Source organism: Triticum aestivum, chromosome 6A, assembly GCF_018294505.1.
Source record: "Triticum aestivum cultivar Chinese Spring chromosome 6A, IWGSC CS RefSeq v2.1, whole genome shotgun sequence".
NCBI lineage: Eukaryota > Viridiplantae > Streptophyta > Magnoliopsida > Poales > Poaceae > Triticum > Triticum aestivum.
In genome coordinates, this window is record NC_057809.1 from 108,923,033 (window position 1) to 108,949,662 (window position 26,630).

A 26,630-nucleotide genomic window follows, 5' to 3' on the forward strand; every position below is an offset into this window, starting at 1 on the left:
TTCATTTCATCGCTTTGTTATTTGTTGTGTGAGAAAAACTTTACTTTACTAGAATGTTTTGTTGGAAATGATCTATAATCCAACGTGTATCCTCGTTGTCGTTGTGGGTTGATGACGTATTGTATGTAATCAATGGTACATTTGCATATGCGTCCATCAACTCACACCTGCTAGTGGTGTCCATATGAACAGTGCTAGTGATTTTAGTTGCAAAAATTAGATAGTGCTAGTGATTTTTAGCTGCATATTTTGACAAATCGCAGTGTTACAAGGTTGACAAATGGCAATGTTACTAGATAAAAAAATGTCAATCTTTCTAGTTTGACAAATGGCAACATACCCAAAATGACAGATATGCAAATCTTACCCAACTATTTGTACGTGGTTGCACACGGGTCATGCAAAACAACCATTTGCATTAAAGGATGTAGAAATCCTGCTCGGCACATTTTCCCTTGGCTTCTTGGGCAAGCTGTCAGTTGGCATACGAGTGTTCTAACTAAAACATTTGTGATGAGTGTTTTATATTTAAAAACCATTGACATTTTTTCAAAAGAAAATCGTCTGATAGAAACAAAGCAAACATCAGCCTAGCATTCAACATTCAGCTCACACATGGTGGAGCGAGATGAACCTAACAGAGCTAGCACAAAAGCCTCGCCAGGGCAGTGATACGTCTCCAACGTATCTATAATTTATGAAGTATTCATGCTATTATATTATCTGTTTTGGATGTTTATGGGCTTTACTAAACACTTTTATATTATTTTTGGGACTAACCTATTATCCGGAGGCCCAACCCAAATTGTTGTTTTCTTGCCTATTTCAGTGCTTCGGAGAAAAGGACTATCAAATGGAGTCCAAACGGAATGAAACCTTTGGGAGAGTTATTTTTGGAACGGAAGCAATCCAGGAGACTTGGAGTAGACGTTAGGGAAGCTTTGAGGAAGCCACGAGGCAGGGAGGCATGCCCTACCGCCCTGGGCGCGCCCCCACCCTCGTGGGCCCCTCGTGACTCCCCTGACTGACTTCTTTCGCCTATATATGTCCATATACCCTAAAAACATCGGGGAACAGAATAGATCGGTTTATACTAACTTATCTCACTAGTCCGTGTTGAGTTTTGTGTGGATGAAGCTTTTGAGATTTAGGGAGACCGTGATATGAGAGGAATTAAGGAGACACAAAAGCTCAAGCTTGGGGATTCCCAAGGCATCCCAAGATAATATTTCAATAAGTCTCCAGCGTCTAAGCTTGGGGATGCCCCGGTTGGCATCCCACCTTTCTTCTTCAACAACTATCGGTTAGTATCGGTTGATCCTAAGTTTTTGCTTCTTCACATGATGTTTGCCATTCTTAGATGTCATTTTATTTTGTTTTGCTTGCTGTTTGAATAAAGTATTAAGGTCTTAAATTATTAGATGGGAGAGTCTTCACATAGCTAAATAATTATTTAACTACTCATTGATCTTCACTTATATCTTTCGGAGTAGTTTGTTATTCATTCACGTGCTTCACATATGTCCTATGAGTAAATGGTTGAATGAATTGAATATAATAAATTTGAAATTATATATGTTTCATATGCTTATCCCATGGGGAGTAATGACTTCACATATAAGAAGTAGAGGTGGTAAATTTATTGAAGGTTAGCAAACATTGTATTGGTCACTTGAACAATTCATGAAAGAATATTGAGGGTAGAGAGATTTCACTCATTAAAATATGACATGTTAAAAGGTTGATGTTGGACAAGGAAGACAACGTAATGGGTTATGTTTTCTTATATCTGAAATAAAGTATATTGTCATGGATCATTCAACATGCTGAGCTTGCCTTTCCCCCTCATGCTATCCAAATTCTTTGCACCAAGTAGAGATACTACTTGTGCTTCCAAACATCCCTTAAACCAGTATTGCCATGAGAGTCCACCATACCTACCTATGGATTGAGTAAGATCCTTCAAGAAAGTTGTCATCGGTGCATGCAATAAAAATTGCTCTCTAAATATGTATGATCTATTGGTGTGGAGAAAATAAGCTTTATATGATCTTGTGACGTGGAAGCAATAAAAGCGACGGACTGCATAATAAAGGTCCCTATCACAAGTGGCAATATAAAGTGACGTTCTTTCGCATTAAGATTTTGTGCATCCAACTATAAAAGTGCATGACAACCTCTGCTTCCCTCTTCGAAGGGCCTATCTTTTATTCTTGTCTTATACCTTATCCAAGAGTTATGGTGATCTTCACCTTTCCTTTTTACATTTTATCCTTTGGCAAGCACATTGTGTTGGAAAGATCCTGATATATATATCCAATTGGATGTAAGGCATCATGAACTATTATTGTTGACATTACCCTTGAGGTAAAAGGTTGGGAGGCGAATCTATAAGCCCCTATCTTTCTTTGTATCTGATTAAAACTTTGAACCCATAAATATCACGTGAGTGTTAGCAATTGTGAAAGACTAAATGATAGTTGAGTATGTGAAGTTTGCTAAATCAAAGCTCTGACATAGACCCTTCCTGAAAATAAGATGAATTGTAATTGTTTGATGACTAATAACACGGTTTGTTAGTTTTCAAGAAAGTTTATGATCTATACTTTAACATGTGAATAGCTTGTTACTTGATCATGAGAAGTCCTATGAGTTGAGCTACTTTTATGATATATAATGATGCTAGAAAAGGTGATTGAATTACCATTGGTCAAACTTGTGCACCTGCTAGCATTCACACTTCATAAATTCTTTCTTTTATCATTTACCTACTCGAGGACGAGCAGGAATTAAGCTTGGGGATGCTGATACATCTCCAACGTATCTATAATTTATGAAGTATTCATGCTATTATATTATCTGTTTTGGATGTTTATGGGCTTTACTAAACACTTTTATATTATTTTTTGGACTAACCTATTAACCAGAGGCCCAGCCCAAATTGTTGTTTTCTTGCCTATTTCAGTGTTTCGAAGAAAAGGAATATCAAACGGAGTCCAAACGGAATGAAACCTTCGGGAGAGTTATTTTTGGAACGAAAGCAATCCAGGAGACTTGGAGTAGACGTCAGGGAAGCTTCGACGAAGCCATGAGGCAGGGAGGCGCGCCCTACCCCCTGGGCGCGCCCCCACCCTCGTGGGCCCCTCGTGGATCCCCTGACTGACTTCTTTCGCCTATATATGTCCATATACCCTAAAAACATCGGGGAACGGAATAGATTGGGAGTTCTGCCGCCAGAAGCCTCCATAGCCACCGAAAACCAATCTATACCCGTTCTGGCACCCTGCCGGAGGGAGGAATCCCTCTCCGGTGGCCATTTTCATCATCCCGACGCTCTCCATGGCGAGGAGGGAGTAATTCACCCTCGGGGCTGACGGTATGTACTAGTAGCTATGTGTCTGATCTCTCTCGTGCGCGTTCTTGAGTCGGCATGATCTTGATGTATCGCGAGCTTTGCTATTATATTTGGATCTTATGATGTTTCTCCCCCTCTACTCTCTTGTGATGAATTGAGTTTTCCCTTTGAAGTTATCTTATCGGATTGAGTCTTTAAGGATTTGAGAACACTTGATGTACGTCTTGCACGTGCTTATCTGTGGTGACAATGGGATATCATGTGATCCACTTGATGTATGTTTTGGTGATCAACTTGCGAGTTCCGTGACCTCGTGAACTTATGCATAGGGGTTGCTTGACTCTTCGGTAGAAACTTTGGGGCACTCTTTGAAGTTCTTTGTGTTGGTTGAATAGATGAATCTGAGATTGTGTGATTCATATCATATAATCATACCCACGGATACTTGAGGTGACATTGGAGTATCTAGGTGACATTAGGGTTTTGGTTGATTTGTATCTTAAGGTGTTATTCTAGTACGAAATCTTGAATAGATTGATCGGAAAGAATAACTTTGAGGTGGTTTCGTACCCTACAATAATCTCTTTGTTTGTTCTCCGCTACTAGTGACTTTGGAGTGACTCTTTGTTGCATGTTGAGGGATAGTGATATGATCCAATTATGTTATTATTGTTGAGAGAACTTGCACTAGTGAAAGTATGAACCCTAGGCCTTGTTTCCTAGCATTGCAATGCCGTTTGTGCTCACTTTTTTCATTAGTTACCTTGCTGTTTTTATATTTTCAAATTACAAAAATCATTATCTACTATCCATATCGCACTTGTATCACCATCTCTTCGCCGAACTAGTGCACCTATACAATTTACCAATGTATTGGGTGTGTTGGGGACACAAGAGACTCTTTGTTATTTGGTTGCAGGGTTTTTTGAGAGAGACCATCTTCATCCTACGCCTCCCACGGATTGATAAACCTTAGGTCATCCACTTGAGGGAAATTTGCTACCGTCCTACAAACCTGTGCACTTGGAGGCCCAACAACATCTACAAGAAGAAGGTTGTGTAGTAGACATCAGGCAGCAGATAGCATTCACCGACGTCGACGATTACAAACAGGCGCGCACACACATAAGCAGATGGGTTGAAGCTATCATGTAAACTAGAGCACATCTTCTACAGGAGCTACAAACACTCCAGTCACTCCGCCGCGTCGAACGCATCCCCCGCTGCTGCCTGCATCTCTGGTCCCGCCTCACCACCGTGTGCCACCTGGGCATCCTCAACGGCATGCGCCAAGTCGCAGTCGAGGTTGAACAGTGCCCGGAGAGCCACCACCGCGATGTTAGGGAGCTGCCCTTGGAACATAGCCACAAATTTGTCAATGGCTTCCTCTGTGACTTGCTGGCCTTCATCCACAACGCCCATGCGTTGGCATAGCAGTCTCTCCGCCATCTTCGCAATCGGCATATTTCTCCTCTTGGTGTAACATCCCAAAATTCTAAATTTTGGAATGTTATAATAAATAGATAGATCGATTGATTGTTTGATTATTGCGTGATTGATTGAGTGAAATTCGAACTTTTTGAAAATTAAATGAGAGGGAATAAAAGGACTTTCCCAAACTTTCATTTTTCATTTAGATCTCCGTGAATTCAAATTCTTTTCAAATACAAAACCCCCGAGAGAAGATGACATGACTTCTTCCATTTATTTAAATGACAAGGGTTTGAAAACATTTGAATTTCATTTGGAAAATATTTCCAATCTAGAAACTTTATGCAACTCAATGATTTTCAAGAGCGAAGATAAAATGACTTCTTCAAAACATATGAAATATGAGTTGGGAGTTTCAAAGAATATAATTCAAAACCCCTTTGAATTTATTTCCAATTTGGAGTTATTTGAGTTTTATTCAAATTATTTTTCTCCAAAAACAAAATACATGGAAAATAGGGTAACATGATTCCCTACAATAGAAAATTGGAGAAAAATTAACTTGAAATCATTTTGGTATTTTTAAAATGTTTTTTGTTGGATTTTAATAGACCAGTAGCACTCTTTAAATTATCTGAATTTGGGTGGATTTTATTTGGCATTATAAAAATGTTCACGTTGTAGACAATCTTTTTCTGAAAATTTTGATATATTATATGCCTATATAATACTTTTAGTTATTTCGTTTTATTATTTTATTTGTCTGGAAAATGTTTTTTTTTTTAAAAACTTTCCCCGACTGGGTCGGCCCAGCCCAGCCCGCTCCGCCTCGCCCGTCGTCCCCGATGCGGACTCCGCTCGGGAGTCCGCCGCCGCGCCGCCACCTCGACGTCCGGACCGCCCCGGACTCTCTGCCGCCCCTTGCCCCTCGCCCACGCCTCTCGCCTCCCCCTCCTCTTAAATACCCCGTCCCCTCGCCCCGCGCCACTCCTCGCAACAACCGCCGCCGCCCCGGCGAGATCCGCCGCCGCACACTCGCACCGCCGTCTCCGCCGCTGCCGTCGCGCCGCTGTTGTCGCCCTCTACCGCATCCGCCCCGCACCGCCCTCGCCGTTGCCATCGCCGGAGAACGCCACCACCGCCGCCGTTGGTTTTTTTCTCGCCACGGTTGAATCCGCGAGAACCAGTACAAAAACCCCTCGGTTTCCTATGGTTTTTTTGGGTTTTAGATTAGAGCGGTTTATTATTTTGTTAGTTTATTTAACGAATCTTTTCTGTTTAGGTAGTTCTAGTGAACATATTCATTAGTTGACGTTCGGCAGCGAACATTCGTTCGGTAGCGTTTCTCTTTTTCTTTATTTTAGTTTTCGGCCAGGGACTCATGTGTGAAGGTTTTATTTATAGTTTAGTCCCTAAACTTCAAACGATCATTACTTTTCAACCGTTTGTCCAAATCCAACGAAACCAACGCTCACACCTTCGTTATGATCCCCTCTATCCAGTAAAACAACTCAAACATGTTTTTGAAAAGTTTAAAATTTGAATTAGACCAGATTTGAATTCAAACTTCGTTTGATCATAACTTGAGTTTCGTAACTCCGTTTGAGTTGATTCTTTTTGCAAATCGAAGCTCTTGACCTAAACTTTCTGGTAAGGCCAAATTCACATAATTTTGGTACTGTTAGAAATTGTTTTATGTTGCAAGAGCTATTTGCTTGGTTTTGATGTTTTCCGAATCGACTTCTTCGATCTTTCTGGTCTTTTGAGTGATTGCTTATGTGTGGTTACTATTGCTTGATTACGATAGATTGGCCGGAGTGTGACTAGTAGAGCTATCAAGATTTTTGAGTGCGAATCATCTTCATCAACATTGCAGGCAAGTTCACACTTTGATCATACCTCTTCCATACCCAGTTTTTATTGCATTAGATCAAACCTCCAACATTGCATGATTAGGATCTAATTAAATTGTGGGATGGGAAGTAGTTGAGGTAGTACCTATTACCTGTTTATTATCAAACCCTTGGGAGTTACTATTACGTTATGCTTACATTGCCATGCTATGCTCGTAGACGTGGATTGGGTTTTGAGAGTATTCATGACAGATGTGACATTGTTAATTAATGGTTTACTTAAGGTGGCAACTTAAACACACATCTGGGTGGATTGAGATACCTGGGTATTCCAGGATTGCCTGTCTAGGCACCTGGGTAGACCAGGATTGCCTGTTTTTTTTATGGACCGCCACCCAGGCTCAAAGGGATCATGAGATTTTTCATACTAGAAACTTCCGTGTGCAGCCACAAGCTATTATGGGCTCTAGCATAGTTGATTAAGTCATGCGAACTCTTACAGGGTAGACTAGCAGATGTAGGGGAAAGTAGGTGTAACGATCTATCCATCGTAAGGTGCTAGCGCTTCTGAAAGACTATGTCTCGGTCATCCGTCTTCTCAAACACCATGTAGTGCGAGAAACCAAACGGAGGCGATCGAGTCTTGTGGGGAAAAGTGCGCAAACCTCTGCAGAGTGTATAAACTAATCATGATTAGTCGTGTCCCCGGTTATGGACGTCTTGAGTATCTAGTACCTGGATTATCATGTGAATCTCATCATGTGACTTTAAATCATTTTGTTGGGTTTAATGATGTTACTTAATTGGGATTGAGAATGTTGTCAACCATTCTCAATGATCAACAACCACCATGATAGTTAAATAAAATTTATTTCTTTGTAGTAGGGAAAAATTGGCTTTACGCAAAACTATAACCATAGAGCTTTTCCACCAGCCAAATATGCATGTAGTGATAGCCTTTATTCATCATTCTCTATGGTGTGAATTTGCCAGTACATTCAATGTACTGACCCTTTGTGGCTGCAACGTCTCATGTTGCAGGATTATCTTACGACGAGTAAGTGATACGTTAGGGTTACGATTTCTACACTCAACTTTGCCGTTGGTGTTGATGGGAATCCACAACCTTGTTACTTCCGCTATTTGGATTGAGGTAATAGTATTTACGTTACTTTATACATGTGATTTACCTTTGTTATAAATCCTCGAGTACTGTGTGTGTCAGCATACCGATCCAGGGATGACATTTAAGCACAGAGACTTGATCCATTCGGGTCGGGTCGCTACAAGATGGTATCAGAGCACATTATGACTGTAGGACATGACCCTAGAAACTGGCAAGCCCATAGCAAAGATTTTTATCTACAACTTTCCCTTTCAAAAAGATCTTTTACCTCTCTTCTCTTCTGAGCTTATTCAAAAATTCCCTTTTAGTGAGACCATATCCCTTTTCCCTTTGGATCACTCGAAGATTCGACGGATAAGACCACTCCAATAAGTACAAGATATTGGACAACTAAGACCGCTTCGGAATGAAGAGGATTTTACTGTGCATCTGAATAATGGAAACTACAACGGTTGAAGACCCCGAAGACTAGGATCTGAATAATGGAAACTACAACGGTTGAAGACTCCGAAGACTAGGAGAATTTGAAGGCTCTGAAGAATCCCTACATTTGTATGACCTAGGAAGGCTACCCTTATGGAACTTGACAGATTATGGCATTTGTCAATGCCCGAGATCAAGGTGTATCGGAGAAAGACCGGAACATGAAGCATGAGAACTCAAAGTTTTGTCAAGAAAACCCTAAGGCAGGAGATATCAACTATGGAATGATAGCTCATGGAAATGACAAGAGCAGAAACACGGTTATCCGTGATGTCATCGCCCGCTTATGCTATTTGTCACCGGGATGAGTTAAGCAGGCATTTCTTCGGAAGGATTGGATGGTAGAAGGCTGATGGAGCACCTATCAGCAAAAGATGAAGTTTTAACCTTAGCCGGTGTATCACCAGGATCTGGAGTAGTACATCAAGAAGTTTAAGATGGACCTTCAGGAAGCCGTATTCGACAAAGAAGCATTCCGTGAAGAACTTAGGACCAAGGAGCTGAAGTAGCCAAGCTGGAGGAGCAAAACCTCGAGATACTGGAGATTCGTTAAGAACTGAAGGACAGCAGGATCATGGTTCATGTCAAGGATGTTGAAACCCGGAAGTTTGGAATGCAACTCCAGAAATATTAAAGGATGTCACGAGAGACTTTGCTACAACAGAGATGAGCTAGCAAAAGAACTTGAGAAAGACAAGCATGATTGGAAGAAGCCATTGGAGACATGAACAAGGCTTGAAGAGATTGGAGGCGTTGAAGATTTATTGACCTTTAGAAGACCAAACCCCTGTTATATACCTACGTTAGATGCGATGTTTGTGAGCTGTCATTTGTTTGATGTTTTTCCCGACGGCCACAAATAAAATCTGTCTTTTCAAAACTGTTGTTTGTATTGTGTGTATCCCTCTCTATCTCTCTTATCTCACCCCAAACCCATGGACCCAATAGAGGATGAATGAAGATGAGTTTGTATTTTCTGGACCGATGAGTCAATTGGAGATGGACCGATGGATTCAGAACATGGAGGATCACATGGAGAATAACCCTATAGTTGGAAATGATATGACCCAGCATGCTCTTCAGTGCTTTGAAAGAGGTGCTGCTACTTGGTGGAGGATATACCAAACCATGAATGGATGGCAAGGAGTAACCACTTGGAGAGAATTAAAGTTGACTCTGCAAATCTCACCTTGCGTCCCAGAAGTTGAAGCCTTATGGAAAGGATATGAAGAAACATTGTGCATGCAAGATTTGTGGAGAAATAGGATACACCCATAAAGAACACAAGGATGAATGCCCTAATTGTGAAGGAAGTCACCCAGTTGAAGAATGCCCAATTAGGCAGATTACTTGTTTCTTGTGTGAAGGGACTACCCACTATCCTGCTCAGTGTCACATTTACCCCATGGTACAATGAACCATCCAACAGAAGAAAGAAGTAATGAAAGGATCCCTTATGGAAATTTTAGAAGAACCCGTGATGAAGGAAGAGATGGAGGAGACACCTAAAGAAGACCCGAGTAAACCCTGCACTAAGACTTGCTATTCGTGTGGAGAAGAAGGACACATCTCCCAAAATTGTTTGAATGGGGATCTAGTAGAATTCCCGACAGAGGAAGTAGAGTATGACCCACAAGAAATAGAATACATGATTGGAACGGAAAGGTCTAGGAAGAGAAGTAGATTGGATACCAGGAAGGACCTGAGTCATATCACTTGTTACAGGTGCAAGGAGTCAGGGCACTACCTCAACAGTTGCCCAAAAAGGAAACCTCAATACTTGTCAGAAGTAATATGTTTTAGTTGTAATGGAGCAGGGCACTTTGCCAGAGAATGCCCCAAGGAGAAGGAAACTTGTGCTAGATAGTTGAGTTGGCAACAAAAGAAATGGAGTAGTAGAAGTGAGAACATTTTCTTTTATATTGAGGCGTTGAGTTGAGACATGTAATGGAAAAACGAGAGATCGTAATCATTTGAGGATGAATAAAGTTAGCATCGTTGGTACTGATATGGATTTTATGAGTTGTTACCCTATGAAGAAGAATTTTGACCATTTTTGAGGATAAGAAAATATGGTGTATGGAAGATTTGTGCATTTTAAGGGTGGTAGTACCCTATAAGAACCCTTGACCCCTGGAAAAGATAAGGATACTCCACTGAGTGGATTTCGGACAAAATGAATAAGAGTTTTGTCTCGATATGTGTGATGCCTCAAGAGTATGTGGGATGAAGTTGGAGACCATCAGTTGTTTGGACCAAATATGATCAAGGAGTCAGAAGAGAATGTTAAGTTGATTCGAGATAGACTGAAGGTAGCTCAATCCAGGCAGAAGAGTTATGCAGACTTAAAAACGCAAGGAGGTAGTCTATGAAATTGGAGACAGAGCATGTCTTCATGTGTTCCCTCTACGAGGAGTTAAACAATTTGGAGTTAAGGGAAAGTTAGCCCCGAGATTTGTAGGACCATACCGACTCTTGGAGTGTATGGGAGAAGTGGCCAACAAGTTGGAGTCACCCGAATGACTGTCAGGAGTTCATGATGTGTTTTATGTTTCCCGGTTGAAGAAGTGTCATGCAGAGATGGCCAATATTCCCCTGTAAGGATGCTTGACCCTGGAAAGGATAATGATGTTCCACGAAGTGGAATATGGACTTCATAAGTATAAGTTTTTATCTCGGTATGAGGGATATCCCACGAGGATGAATAGATAAATTACTATTGGATATAAAGGAGGTATGATGTCAGAAATATGGATCAATGGAAACTCCATGATGAGTCTGAGTAATCATGTCCTAGTTTGGTGCCAATAGAAGGAAGGAAGACAATACAATTGGATGGATTTTAAGTATGCTAGGAAGCTGGAAGTTGGATGTTGGAACAATGATCAGTTGCCCGATGATAAGTTCAAGGACTACAAGTGATGAGATGGGCCATAACCCACAGGCCCCAGGACCTGCCAAGAAGCAAGCACACTCTTGTTGAAGGAAAAACCCTGGGAGGAGTTACGATTTTATCGATAGACGATCTTATAGGAGTAACGCAAAACCTGGGAGTTGTGAAGAAACGATAGATGTTTGCCTGGCTTGCAGAATCTATGGATTATTCCGAACGCAGTTCCTGGACAAGAGAAATTCTGCAATGCTTGTGAGGATGACCGAGTGTTAGAATGCGAGATTCGCTAAACCATATACAGGGTAATGATTTGGGTGCGGGATGGATTGATCACCATACCGACTTACTCTTATTGTTCGCCTTGCTATATGGGATGGTAAATCTGAGTGACTTACCTATAGTAGAGCGCCGACGATCAAAACCTTGCTTAAAACTTAGAATGCTATAAGTATTTTCCCTTGTACAAGGCAGCTTTTGCCAACCGTAGGTTATACGGTGAGGATCAACCAGACCCATTTCATGCAGGAGAAACCCTAAATTGTTAACCACCATGAGATATCGATAGTTAGTTAGTATTGGCGCCAGACCCGTTAGCTAAGAAGACCCAATCTCGGAATAACCTTACCAAGAGGAAATGAGAGAAGAATTGAGGAAAAGGTTATGCCACTACCGGAAGAGCCCAGAGAAGGAATCATCCTTACGATCTGAGAAGACCAACACTGTCAAGAATAAGGATGGAGTATATGAGTTTTGATGGAACAGTAACCATGCTTCTAAGGGTGGTAGCACCCTAGACCCCTGTGATGATCTATGGATTTTGAGAAGACCCCCAAACCCTAACATATTTCTTTCTAGCCTCTCCGAATCTCGAGGACGAGATTCATTTTAAGGGTGGTAGGTTTGTAACATCCCAAAATTCTAAATTTTGGAATGTTATAATAAATAGATAGATCGTTTGATTGTTTGATTATTGCGTGATTGATTGAGTGAAATTCGAACTTTTTGAAAATTAAATGAGAGGGAATAAAAGGACTTTCCCAAACTTTCATTTTTCATTCAGATCTCCGTGAATTCAAATCTTTTTAAATACAAAACCCCCGAGAGAAGATGACATGACTTCTTCCATTTATTTAAATGACAAGGGTTTTTGAAAACATTTGAATTTCATTTGGAAAATATTTCCAATCCAGAAACTTTATGCAACTCAATGATTTTCAAGAGCGAAGATAAAATGACTTCTTCAAAACATATGAAATATGAGTTGGGAGTTTCAAAGAATTTAATTCAAAACCCCTTTGAATATATTTCCAATTTGGAGTTATTTGAGTTCTATTCAAATTATTTTTCTTCAAAAACAAAATACATGGAAAATAGGGTAACATGATTGCCTACAATAGAAAATTGGAGAAAAATTAACTTGAAATCATTTTGGTATTTTTAAAATGTTTTTTGTTGGATTTTAATAGACCAGTAGCACTCTTTAAATTATCTGAATTTGGATGGATTTTATTTGGCATTATAAAAATGTTCACGTTGTAGACAATCTTTTTCTGAAAATTTTGATATATTATATGCCTATATAATATTTTTAGTTATTTCGTTTTATTATTTTATTTGTCTGGAAAATGTTTTTTTTAACTTTCCTCGACTAGGCCGGCCCCGCCCAGCGCCAGGCCAGCCCAGCCCGCTCCGCCTCGCCCGTCGTCCCCGATGCGGACTCCGCTCGGGAGTCCACCGCCGCGCCGCCACCTCGACGTCCGGGCCGCCCGGACTCTGCGCTGCCCCTTGCCCCTCGCCCACGCCTCTCGCCTCCCCCTCCTCTTAAATACCCCGTCCCCTCGCCCCGCGCCGCTCCTCGCAGCAACCGCCGCCGCCCCGGCGAGATCCGCCGCCGCACCCTTGCACCGCCGTCTCCGCCGCTGTTGTCGCCCTCTGCCGCATCCGCCCCGCGCCGCCACCGCTGTTGCTGCACCCCGCCGGAGCCGCTGCAGCGTCGTCCCGCCTCGCCGTTGCCATCACCGGAGAACGCCACCACCGCCGCCGTTGGTTTTTTTTCTCGCCAAGGTTGAATCCGCGAGAACCGGTACAAAAACCCCTCGGTTTCCTATGGTTTTTTTGGGTTTTAGATTAGAGCGGTTTATTATTTTGTTAGTTTATTTAATGAACGTTTTCTGTTTAAGTAGTTCTAGTGAACATATTCATTAGTTGACGTTCGGCAACGAACGTTCGTTCGGTAGCGTTTATCTTTTTCTTTATTTTAGTTTTCGGCCAGGGACTCATCTGTGAAGGTTTTATTTACAGTTTAGTCCCTAAACTTCAAACGATCATTACTTTTCAACCGTTTGTCCAAATCCAACGAAACCAACGCTCACGCCTTTGTTATGATCCCCTCTATCCAGTAAAACAACTCAAACATGTTTTTGGAAAGTTTAAAATTTGAATTAGACCAGATTTGAATTCAAACTTCGTTTGATCATAACTTGAGTTTCGTAACTCCGTTTGAGTTGATTCTTTTTGCAAATCGAAGCTCTTGACCTAAACTTTCTGATAAGGCCAAGTTCACATAATTTTGGTACTGTTAGAAATTGTTTTATGTTGCAAGAGCTATTTGCTTGGTTTTGATGTTTTCCGAATCGACTTCTTCGATCTTTCTGGTCTTTTGAGTGATTGCTTATGTGTGGTTACTATTGCTTGATTACGATAGATTGACCGGAGTGTGACTAGTAGAGCTATCAAGATTTTTGAGTGCGAATCATCTTCATCAACATTGCAGGCAAGTTCACACTTTGATCATACCTCTTCCATACCCAGTTTTTATTGCATTAGATCAAACCTCCAACATTGCATGATTAGGATCTAATTAAATTGTGGGATGGGAAGTAGTTGAGGTAGTACCTATTACCTGTTTATTATCAAACCCTTGGGAGTTACTATTACGTTATGCTTACATTGCCATGCTATGCTCGTAGACATGGATTGGGTTTTGAGAGTATTCATGATAGATGTGAGATTGTTAATTAATGGTTTACTTAAGGTGGCAACTTAAACACACATCTGGGTGGATTGAGGTACCTGGGTATTCCAGGATTGCCTATCTAGGCACCTGGGTAGACCAGGATTGCCTGTTTTTTTATGGACCGCCACCCAGGCTCAAAGGGATCATGAGATTTTTTATACTCGAAACTTCCGTGTGCAGCCACAAGCTATTATGGGCTCTAGCATAGTTGATTAAGTCGTGCGAACTCTTACAGGGTAGACTAGCAGATGTAGGGGAAAGTAGGTGTAACGATCTATCCATCGTAAGGTGCTAGCGCTTCTGAAAGACTATGCCTCGGTCATCCGTCTTCTCAAACACCATGTAGTGCGAGAAACCAAACGGAGGCGATCGAGTCTTGTGTGGAAAAGTGCGCAAACCTCTGCAGAGTGTATAAACTAATCATGATTAGCCATGTCCCCGGTTATGGACGTCTTGAGTATCTAGTACCTGGATTATCATGTGAATCTCATCATCTGACTTTAAATCATTTTGTTGGGTTTAATGATGTTACTTAATTGGGATTGAGAATGTTGTCAACCATTCTCAATGATCAACAACCACCATGACAGTTAAATAAAATTTATTTCTTTGCAGTAGGGAAAAATTGGCTTTACGCAAAACTATAACCATAGAGCTTTTCCACCAGCCAAATATGCATGTAGTGATAGCCTTTATTAATCATTCTCTATGGTGTGAATTTGCCAGTACATTCAATGTACTGACCCTTTGTGGCTGCAACGTCTCATATTGCAGGATTATCTTACGACGAGTAAGTGATACGTTAGAGTTACGATTTCTACACTCAACTTTGCCGTTGGTGTTGATGGGAATCCACAACCTTGTTACTTCCGCTATTTGGATTGAGGTAATAGTATTTATGTTACTTTATACATGTGATTTACCTTTGTTATAAATCCTCGAGTACTGTGTGTGTCAGCATACCGATCCAGGGATGACACTTAAGCACGGAGACTTGATCCATTCAGGTCGGGTCGCTACACTTGGCTTGGAGACGCGGGTTGGAACGGACAAGGTTGAAGCCTACCACCCCAGCCAACGTCTTTCTTCTCCTTGTTGGTGTTCTTGACCTTGGGAAGGGCGAGCTTGGTGGGGCGAGCAGGGGTGGCTGGTAGGCCACAACACAGGGGAGAGTCAGTTGGCGTCCCCAAACTGCCAGCAGCTGGGCTAACCGCAGGGACAAAGATCGGGGTGACCGGCTCAGTTTCGGAGAAGGGAGATGGAGGAACAACTCCATTGTCTTGCACTGTAGGAGAGGACGAGATGATCTTGATGACATCTAGGGTCGTGGTACGGGGAGGTGTTGACGCCTGTGGAGCCGAAGCAAGGCACACAACTGCCTGTTGTTGCTTGGCCCCAAAGTAGGGAGTGATCCATCACAGCCAAGAGCCCTCGCCAGGCACAGAGGTGAGCTGAATCACATCACAGGAGGTCGATCGCGGCGAGGAAGGAGGCGAGCGGCCACGAGTGTCTTCGCTGACTGGGCTAGCAGCCCCTCTAGAGCGTGTCGGGCAGTCAGCAGGGCGGCGACGGCCGCGCCTACCAGAGGTTGGGATGATGGCGCCGTCCGGGAGGTGCTGGACCAGCTTGTTGTCGATGGAGCTCGCGTCTAGGGCCTCGTGGCGACGGCGGCCATCACGGCCGCGGTCGTCTCGGCGGTCTTCTCTGCTATCTCGGTGCCCCTCATCATCACGACGCTCCGGGGCACGAGACCTGCTCCAGAAAAAGTGCTCCCTCTAGGAGGAAGGCCGCTCGTCGCGTCCACGACGGCCATGGTCGCGGTCGTTGTCCCGTCTGTCTCGGTCGTGGTCGCGATCCCTGTCCTGGTCGTGGTCATTGTTGTTGTGGCGCCTCCCAGCCACCTTCGCTCCGTCCCGCATCCTGGACATGCCATCTATGACCACGTAGCGGAAGGTGAACGGATGCGAGGAGCGAGGCCGCCGGGGGTGAAATCCTCAACGAAGTTGAGGTGAACCAGGACTCGCCACTTGAGTCCACGCCGACCAACAACAACGCTTGGGCCATTGTTGTAACCCGCCGGCTGGTTGTCGGCGACCGTCAGCCGGAGAACCTTGGGAATGGCGGAGGAGTTGGCTGACCATGCCCAGAGGTCGAGGGAGGAGGGGTCTTCTCTCTTGACAGTGGCGATGTCGAAGTAGTAGGAAAGTGTCGGGGCCTAGCACTTGCGTCGCCACCTCGTTGCACCACACGTTGAGTGGCATATTTTTGATGCACAGGTGAACGTGGTAGTACACCTCCACCGGATCAGCGTGTGCCTCCGGCCTGCATTTGGCGGCATGGAAGTCCAGCCCGCCATGGCTGAAGCGGCCCAATGACGCGGTGACCAGGTCGTGGTGGTGCTGGTAGGAGAAGAGGACGAAGGAATCTCTGGATAGTGCGGCACCACCTTGATGTAGTTGCGGTCGATGACGAAGTTGGTGGTGATGGCGTTCCTGACCTCCGCGACGTTAATGCGTGGGCGTTTCCCTCCAAGTCAAACCAGCGCGCCCAGGGTGGAGAGGGTGGTGGCGCTGTCCTCCATGGTCGGGGTGGAGGTGATGACCACATGGCCCTCCTCAGGCCGCAGCGATGGGTCTCCAACGAGCGGCATCGCGGCAGCGGCGAGGCTTGGGTCGATTAAGCGGGCGACGCAGCTGATGAGGGCGAGGCGCCGCACGAGACCGAGGGCGAGGAGACAGACGGGGCGTTGCAGTCACGGGTGCGGTGACCACACTGCTTGCACACCCGACGCCTAAATGGATTTCGGAAGTCGATCTTGCAGTGGCCGACATCGAGGCATCGATGGCAGGTGCGAAAGCGACGATGGACGAAACTTCTTCCCGTTGGAGGGGAATAAAAGCAGAGGCCCTTCTCTGCTTTGAATGATGGTAGTTGGGCATTGCTCGCCACCAGTACGGCGCCTTGACGAGCTGCCAACCATTCTCGGAGAAGGTGTCGGGAGACGCGGCAGGCTCGGGGCTCGAGCGACGCGACGTCCACGCCGCACGTCGGTGGGTCTTGAAGGCGCGTGCAGGAACAATCTTGAGGCATGGATGGTGCGTGCCTTGAAAGGGAAGAGGTGGAGTTGAATCCAGCACGACCGCATTCAAGGCAATGCGAACCGAGCGCTGCAGAACCTCGCCCCCCTCCACATCGGCGGCAGCCAACTGGGAGTCAACGACGAAGGAGGAATCTGAGGTAGCGGGCAGCCGCGGCGGCGAATCCAAATCTGATAAGCACGCGGCCAGCAGCGGCGAACGCGAGTCAGCAGGAGCGTCTCGAGGCATGAGAGGCCAGGGGAAGCCCGGTGGGGGGAGCGGGGACGACGGGGGGGGGGGGGGTGGCCTGGGGACTGATCTGGAGCGGGGCTGCAACGGCGATGGTGGCTGCGGGCGCGGGAGCAGCGCGTAGGAGGAGCGTGGGCGTGGGCATGGAGTGTTCTCGACTCTTTGCTAGCACTTTGGGGGTTTACCTTTTTTTTTAAAGCACCAACCGTAGAATAATCGTAGTTTTTTTACTTACATGGCCCCTTTAGGGTTTGATGAAGTAACTGGTCGTTTGGATATTGTTGAAGCCTTTGCTTGGTGCAAGCACACACTTATGCTCCTCTCCCTTATAATGCACTCTCGCGGCCTAGAATTTATGCATTGGCTCGTCATTATAACGCTTGGATTCCTAAGCGTTGTCGTATGTACATGTGTGTTTTTGATGTGTATATATGCGGTTCATCACCACGATCGCTATGCATCACCAGTGAATAGTGATGAGCTGCTCACCTGAGAATACAGTGATCACTACGCCCACGCGGAGTTGTGGCTAGTCAAACTTGAACGCGACGGACTCGTGCGGTGCGGCGGTCTCGGCTCTCGGCTTGGTCTGGTCACCTTTTTTTTTTTAGAAGTGGTCTGGTCACCTTTGGGCTCGCCCTTGCCAGCACGTCAGAGACGGCGAGCGAAACGAGCAGGGAAAAACAGAACCCGCGTGATACTGGGCCGTGGAAGGACACGGCCGTGGTGTTCTTGTCGGGCCTGTCGAAGCCCAAACGAACGAGAGGCGGATAGGCCTCGGCTGGTCGCCCGAGCGAAGCAGGTTCCCCTGCTCTTTCGTTTCGTTTAGTACCACCTCGCTTGCGGAGGAGGGAGAGGCGGTCGAGATAGCTATAAAAGGAGGGGAGGGCAGTGGGAGAACTCATATCTTTCTTGGCCTTTTGGCTAAGATCAAGTGTAGTATCTGTTTTTATCAGTTTAGTATTTGATATGTGGGCCATGTGCTTACAATGATATTGAATTTATTTTTTCTGAGGGAGGGTCCATCACATTGGCTTGTCATTGCGGTCCTCAGGTGTCGCCTGGTTTTTGCACTATAGCCTATGCAGGCGCACTCCAACCAAAACTAAGTTTTAAATTGTACTCTCTCTTAACAAAGAGGTTTGTTTATACCCTCGAAAATCGCTACAGATTCAAAGTCTTGCGCCAAAGACAGTTAAACCTCCTCGGTCATCTGCACGCTCTGCTGGCCTAACTCGTTGCAGCAGCTATAATGGGGAAAATGAAAACAACACTATTCTGAACTTGATGGAGCAAAGCTAGGATTAAGAACGTTGATATAAATCTTTGTTCTGCAACATTGCCACCTAAACAGGCAAGTCAAGGAATCCCAACAATTGTTTTCTCAAGCGCTTCCATTATCCGTGTGACTGTAGTGTCTGTGCCAGCCCAACTTCACAGAACTTGTTCACATAATCTTGTTTACCTTTGTGTAAGTGCGCGAGTGCAAGACTAACGTGTCAGTAATGCCGCAGAACAGAGTTTTGTATCATCTGCATTATATTATTTGTTTAAGTTTGACAACTCTTGCTTTCTGGCACATAGTTACATTTTCATGTGCATGCTTATGAATAAAGCCGTTAAATAAGATATAGACAGGAAAGTACAGCACTTTCCACTTGTCAACGCACAGCAGTATATAGCAAGGATAATACGGAACATCACATACCACACCGGCCAGTATCTACATAACCCCACGACCACTGCAACTGAAAACAAAGCACTAATAGTAAACATCTCTTTTAACAGAAAAAAAGGTTGCCGCAATCACTGAGAGGAAAGAAGTGTAACCCGCTGAACTTTCACGTTTGGGCTACATCATCCTCTCAACTCAAAAACCAGTTACTTAATCCCCCAAACTTTGTAATACCGGACAAAACACCCACTAGCGCCCTGATTAGTGGGTTTTGACTATGGTTTTGCTGATGTGGCAGCGAGCCAATGCGGAAAAGTCTCACTGTGTTTTTCTTGTGCGTTGTGGCTAGCATCCGCGTACAAATTTGATCGGTGCGCTCGGCAAGCTAGCTGTTTAGTGCAATTAACATCTACTCCCTCCGTTTCTAGATATTTATCTTTTTAGAGATCTCAAATGGTTATCACATACGGATATATATATAAACATATTTTAAAATATAGATTCACTCATTTTACTCCGCATGTAGTCACTTGTTCAAATCTATAGAAAGACAAATATTTATGAACGGAGGGAGTATCTAGCTAACTGCTTACACGCTTGGCCTAGCTGCTTACAACGTGAGGTGACCTCAGGCCAACTCCACCGCGCAACTCCATTTTGTCCGGCCCCATCTGTTTGGGGTAAAACGGACAAACGAGGTGGCCCAGCGCGCGACGGCCCGGACCCATCTGCTCCGTTTTGTGTCCGGGCCGACCCATTTCGAGCGCAAACTTGCGCCGGGTTTGAGTCACGGCGGACAGCGAACGTCCGCGTCGGGGCCGCGTGGCAGGCAGCCACCTACCTCCCACCCGCCAACATAAATGCGCACGAGCGGGTGGCCTCACCTGTCATCCGCACAGCGAAGGGTCACCGTCCTTCTTAAATGGGAGGCCGTGGACCGGTCGTCGTCCACAGTTCCCACTCCGGCCCCTCTCTGCCCCCTCGAAACCCGACACCCTCGAAACCCTAGCCGCTCCCCGTCGTCCAACTCGCCGGCCAGCCGCAACCATGGGCCTTTGGAAGCACAACCGCAAGGGGAAGCACGACCGTGAGGTCGGCTCCCTCTCGGGACGCCACCGCGGCTCCGTCAAGAAGGAGGAGCTCGCATCACCGCCGCGCTCCTCCATTCGAGCCCCCGCGCCTGCCCCCTTCACTATCGCTCCTAGGGCCTTCGACGAGCGCAACCGGCGGTACCTGGCCGTGGATGTGTGCTGGTGGTACTGGGAGACGAGGACGCCGATCCCGTGCAGCGACGTGCACCTCCCCAACAACTGGGACCTCTTCGCGGACCGGGCTCCCATCCCGCCGGTGCCTGCGAGCGGCCGTGCCCGGCGCGATGAGAACGAGCGCCGCCGTCGCCTCCTCCCCGACGACCTATTCGACGACGAGAGGTACGCCCCCGACTCCGACCTCGCCGTTGCCTTCCCCATCTCCGTCGCCACCTCCACCTCCTCGCATGACAGCGGAGAAGGAGGCCCGACTCATGGCGCGTGTCATGGAGGACTCCATGCACACGCACGATGAGCGCCAATGGCCGGGCCTCGAGGAGACGATGGCCCTATCTGCGGCCGGCGACGTCGCCATCCCCGAGCTGCAGATGCTGCCGAAGGAGGAGGTGACGGAGGAGCCGCCGGTGGCCGCCTTCCACCCGGGCCTGGTTGGCCAGGGGTGGAGCTGGTCCTACACAGCGGAGCAGATGGCAGCCGCCGTGGGGGGCAACTGGTGCCCCGCGCCACCGCGGTCACCAGAGCGCGACGCCTCGCCTCGGGAGGAGGTGGTGCAGGCACCGGCCACCTTCCAGCCCGCCGCCCCCGTGCATCGTGGACCGCCGGCCCATCTCTGGACGCCGCCGTACTACGTCGACCTCTGCAGCGACGACGACGACACCGGCGGCCACTGAAGACGGCGACGGCGACGACCAAGGCGTGGACGGGCGCGGCAGCAGCGCGCGGACGGCTTTTTTTAATTTTGTTTTTATGTTAATTATGGAACTGGGCCGTTTAAGTGCGGCGTGAAACTGGACCATTTTGTGGCTGTGACCTTTATATATGTTTTAAGTTTTTTAAGTATGTTTATTTACCTTTTTAGGCATTTTATTTAACTTTTTTGTTTTTTTAATCACGTCCACCCGGACATGATTTGGGGTGCGGCCGCGCGCTGGGCGCACCCACGATCCAACGGACAAACGCGGACATGGGCGAACGCATCGCCGTCCCAAAAGAACAAAATCCGGCCGGACGTCCGTTTGGAATCGCGCGGTGTAGTTGGCCTCACCCGCAAACTGACCATGGCGGATTACCCGTGAAGGACCTTGGTAGCACCTTGCCTACCTCGAAACTGATGCCTTGCCGACCTGCTCGTGTACAGACGTGCGACCCTTGCGCCATGTCGCTTCTCGTAGCCGTGGCACACCACTACCAGCACTCTCGCTCTAGACCAGGCTGCTACCAGGACCAGCGATCCGTCCTGCCTCCGCGCGTCGACCTCCGGTGCACGCAGGTGTAGCAGCCTCCCGTGCACCGAGCGGCTCCGGCGAGGGTGTTCTCGTCGCGGTCTCCTGTGCACATAGCGACGACGACGTGCTCGTGGCCGCCTCCTGCCGTGCGTCAAGTGACGAGGGCGATGACGGGGCTGGCGACCGCCTCTCGGGCGTCGAGCACGAGGCTCATGGCCGCCTCCCGGGCGCCCAGCGACAACGGTGAGGGCTAGGCTAGTGTCGGCCACTCGTGCGCCCAGGGACGGCGGCAAGGGTGAGACTCATGGCGGCCTCCCGTGTGTCAAGCGACGGCGGCGAGTGTGAGGCTCATAGCGGCCTCCCGTGCGTGTGGCGTGGGTGAGGCTCATGGCAGCCTCTTGTGCGCCAAGCGGCGACGACGAGCACTCCACGCTGCCACTCCCGGTGTTCGATGCACTCGGAGCAGGGGCTCCCATAAGTGTGCTTGGCGAGGCAGATGGTCCTGGTTAGAAATAACACTTTGCTACACTGACATGTGGGTCATTGCACGAGGTGGCAGTATAAGTCAACCAACTAAATCGGGTCAGCGCATCACGTCGGCGAAACCATCCTCTATACCAGCTTGAAAGTATCTCATGGGGTGTTTTATCTGGCATTGCAAAGTATAGGGGATTAAGTGACTGGTTTTTGAGTTGAGGGGGTGATGTAGCCCAAACGTGAATGTTCACGGGGTTATATACACTTCTTTCTCACTGAGAGAGATGATAATAGATTAAAGCACTTCCAGTGTGCTACTGTAAGGCACTCTAATCAACTGAGTTTTCCATTCTGATCCTAGTAGTGAGAAGAATAAAATCCTAACGGACAGGGTAAGATGATCATCAAGATGTTATTCTGCCAACAGGAATTGTCGATTGCCTCGGAATAAATTAGTGCGTTCACTTTCACTTTGGAAATTTAGGACAGTGATAGCCAAATGGAATCCATCTCTTTACAGATCAAATGGATTCACCAACTTTTCCATTCACTCGGCCTAGCATTGTATGTTGTGCGTACAGTTCAGACTGTTAGCGGGCTAAGAACCTTAACTACATGTCAGCCTAGATCCAACCTGATGCCTGCAGCCTCAGGAGTCCCACTGGACGCATCGCGAGAAGCTGCAACTTTGGGGCCATCAGCACAGATGGTTCATTTCCATCCTATAGTTCCAAGTCAAGCGGCAGTCTATCTGCCAAAGACGAGATGCAGCAAGCCAGCAACTCTGCTCCAACCTGAATGCGACTCCTACGAACATCTCATGCTGCTTCAGTTATGCCAAATTCATCGGGGCTATTGCTTCTGAGAGCCTTCTGCCGGGGAGTGATCCCACAGAGGAGGCTACTATCCTGACGGACGAGGGTACTAATGGACAGAGGCGTGCTCATGAAAAACAGTGCTTGTTGCTCCCGTTGTCCATCTACCGGACAGCACCGGCGAGCACCAGCACCGTGTCATCACAAGAAGCGAGCAGCTCAGACGCCAACGGAGGCGTCGAGGAACCCCGCCATCGTCGTACGTGTACAGGGTGGCGTCACGATGCCATTCAATGTCGACAGTCTCAGCTCCTGCTGTGCTGAAGAACCAGAGCAGCAGCAGGGTGGAGGAGGTCCAAAGGAAGAAGAGCGAGAAGCTTGTGCTGTTCAATTCCATGGCTTCAAGCCAACAATGTTGGCTCCACAAGCTGAGTCCTCTTCTGACATAGGATTTTTTGTTTTCATGTGATCAAAACTAGAATCCCAGATTTTTTTCCCCGATAAAGGATGGATTTTATTGATTCATAACGGCAGATCAAGAGAATACAAGCATCACGAAGAACCTGTTGCTGGCAGAGGAAGCCACACAATATGTTTTCTATGATTGCGTTCTCAAGCATCACCCCCGTTTCATTTTCATCTCTTCATACAAACCACTAGACTTTCTCACACTACTAGTTCCAGTATCAATACCAGTCAGGCTTTTCTTACTAGTACTATATTTAGAGGCATTTGTTCCTCTGCTTGAAGTGTTTTCATCTCAAGTAACCATATAATCAATATACATTCCATCATGTTCATCCCTTAGCCCCATTTTCCCATTTGTATCGGTGCTTAAATAGCTAACCTATATCTAAAGAATTGCCATTGAGGCCAAATAGTCTCTCATGTGGGGTTTTGGATAGATCCCTACATCACCTTCACTCTACCTACCTAAAAGAGATTCTGGAAAAATTCCTTGTCGATCCACAGCTATATGGTTCTGGAAAAATCCCTTGCTCAAAAGGGACTCAAAATGGTATAAGGCACTCCCACACCACTTTTATTGTAGTCCTCTGATTTTAACACAAGCCTTCCTGGCCTTCCTGAGTATCAAAAACTCCAGACCTTACTTCAAAACTTCAACATTATATGTCACCCCTCCTTGAGCAAACCAAAAACATGGGTATCATACAACATCCTAACTGAGTGAAATGTGTCTAAAGGTATTCCGGGTGTGTCGGTTGGGTCATACTAGTATCTGGTCCTAAAAGGTCTGACTTGCCCTCGCGACGCATTGTCCGAAGGCACATAGACTATTTTTAGAAACATAATAGACCCTAAGTCATATCTCCAGCCCAATTTTCAAAACCATACAAGAAATTGATCAACCCTTCTCCAGTCCCCCTATTCGTCTTGGTTACTATCTCAGCGAACTATCTCAGTGTTGGTTACTATCTGAGTGAACTGGCATGGCAAAATCAATGTTTGTCCCTTTCCCAACATCTAGGCAATGCAAATGTCAAAAAAACTAAACATCTAGGCAATATACAACCACCAAAAGACTTGCATTTCAACGAGTATATGACCAGATTCAGCATCAAAATGAAACATGTTGCCCTTTGTGCAATGGTAATCGCATATACGAGTTTTAAACAAGACTTACACACCTGAGACATTCATATAAATCACACATGAGATGATACTGAGAGCAAGTTGCTAAATGACACCGTGTCTTTGTTTCAGGAAACCCTCTCTGGTTATGTTTGACCTGCCAAGGCGTCGATCAGGAGCCGGTAGCCCTCTGGCACCTCTGCCTGGTGTCCCACGCACGCAGCCAGAGTAGGAACGTCGGCCTTGACATCCAGGAAAGCAGCGATCTGGAGAAGCAGGTGGAAATCAGAGATCCGCTTGACGAACGGGAGATGCTTTGCACGATCCATGTGGCTCCTGAGAGCGTTCGCCGGTAGAGGAATTCCACGGTTTTCAATCGGAAATCCCATTGAGAGCGGGCCCTGGTGATCGGAGATCTTCACGGGCACCAGGAAGAAGTCGTTGTCCACCTCCATGGTGTCTTTCCCTCCTGCAATCACCTCCTTGCGCATCTTGGACAGGCGGGGGTCGTCGGAGTCCTGGATCTCCGTCTCCAGCACGCCGTCCTTGAACAGCTTGACGCAGACCTCGCTCATCTGGAACGCCTCGAAGTGCACGTCCGCCGAGCCATCCTCCCCCACCTCCAGCTTCACCACGGCGGTGACCCACTCCGGGATCCCGCCCTCTGCCTGCAGCTGGGCGGCCTGGACCACCTCGCTGTTGGACAGGGTGTACTCGCCCGTCTCGCTGGCCTTCCTCCCTACTGCCTGTGTGAAGACGAACCCTACCCGGCGCATGCCGAGCCCGTCGGCGATGGCGTCGACGCGGGCCTCCTCGTCGGCGTCCCGCATCAGGTGGACCACGTCCGAGGACCCCTGCTGCGGCGGCTCGTAGATGAAGTCGACCAGCACCTCCTTGGTCTCGGCGTCGACGCGGCCGTAGAGGAAGCCCGCGCGCTTGACGGCGAAGGCGAGCGACTCGGAGACGTGGAGCTGGAAGGCGTTGGCCGAGTCGCGGTCGAAGGAGGCCGCGGAGCAGAAGGGCGCCTCCTGGCGGGTGACCCGGATCTGGCGCGCGATGAGGTCGTCCATGGTCATCTTCTTGCCGAAGGAGCCGGCGGCGGTGAGGGCCCGGGGCGCCGGCGGCTGGGCGGAGCGCGCGCCGGGCGGGTACGAGAGGTAGACGAAGGAGCCGTTGGCGAGGGGCAGGGAGGCGAGCGGCGCGGCCGGGTCGGAGAGGAGCGGCGGCTGCGGGGCGGGGAGGAGCAGCGCCGGGTCGAGGGAGAGGCGCTGGGCGGCGACGGGCACGGTGGCGCGCGCCTCGATGAGGCGCTGCAGGTCGCCGACGGTGGCGGCGGCCGCGTCCGGCACCGTGATGCGGTCAGTGCCGTCGCGGCTGCGGATGCGGAGGATCATCGCGGCGGCTGCGGATGCTTTTTTTTTCCCTTTCTTTTCCCCTTCTGAGGGAAGGAATCGCAGCGGCTGCTTTGGGTTGGGTTCTGCTTGGCTACTTGCCTTCGGCGGTGGTGGGTGTATGTAGAGTTAAAGGCGCGTCTGTATGAGCCCGTGTCGGGCAGCAACATGGGCCGGCACGGGCTCTTTCTCCGATTCTGTGGCTGGAGTCCCGCTTACCTTCGGTTGATGGGTCGGCCCAGCAACATGCGTGGCAGGCACCCGAATGTTCTTTTTTTTTTGGCATGTAGTAGATGAGTTTTCTGTGGTTCTCTTATCATTTTGTTTTTGCAGCGGTTTTTCCTTAGTATTGTAGGGTCATTATGTGGTTTAATTTCTTCTCTGGGTTTTCAGCCTTTTTTGTCACCCTTTGCATTTCAAATTTGTTTCATAGTGCATTTTAGAAATATATTAATCATGCATTATAAATTATTTTCATTTAATAATTTTCACGAAATATCACAATGTATTAAGAAAGTTCACTGGATGTTAAGAAAGATCTTCATCTATACTAATATAAAAAAAACAAATGGCAGATTCAATAAATCTCGGCCGTCAAACCATGTCAATCCAACAACTTATATTGCTTCAACGGCAAGCGCTCAACATGTTTAGCATGCAATTAATATCATATCAAATATCAGCGTCTACTACTATTCATGT

General features: G+C 47.1%; 1 protein-coding gene and 1 non-coding gene across 2 annotated transcripts; one reads left to right on the top strand and one right to left on the bottom strand.

Annotated features, from left to right (window-relative positions):
* Nucleotides 1-18,386: 18,386 nt before the first annotated feature.
* Nucleotides 18,387-18,582, top strand: LOC123132686 (U2 spliceosomal RNA). The gene has a single exon (XR_006464972.1). It is a non-coding gene; the product is annotated as a U2 spliceosomal RNA (small nuclear RNA).
* Nucleotides 18,583-24,472: 5,890 nt separating this feature from the next.
* Nucleotides 24,473-26,031, bottom strand: LOC123132365 (NPL4-like protein). The gene has a single exon (XM_044552141.1). The coding sequence runs from the start codon at nucleotides 25,929-25,931 to the stop codon at nucleotides 24,684-24,686; it is 1,248 nt and encodes a 415-aa protein (XP_044408076.1). The 5' UTR covers nucleotides 25,932-26,031; the 3' UTR covers nucleotides 24,473-24,683.
* Nucleotides 26,032-26,630: the final 599 nt, after the last annotated feature.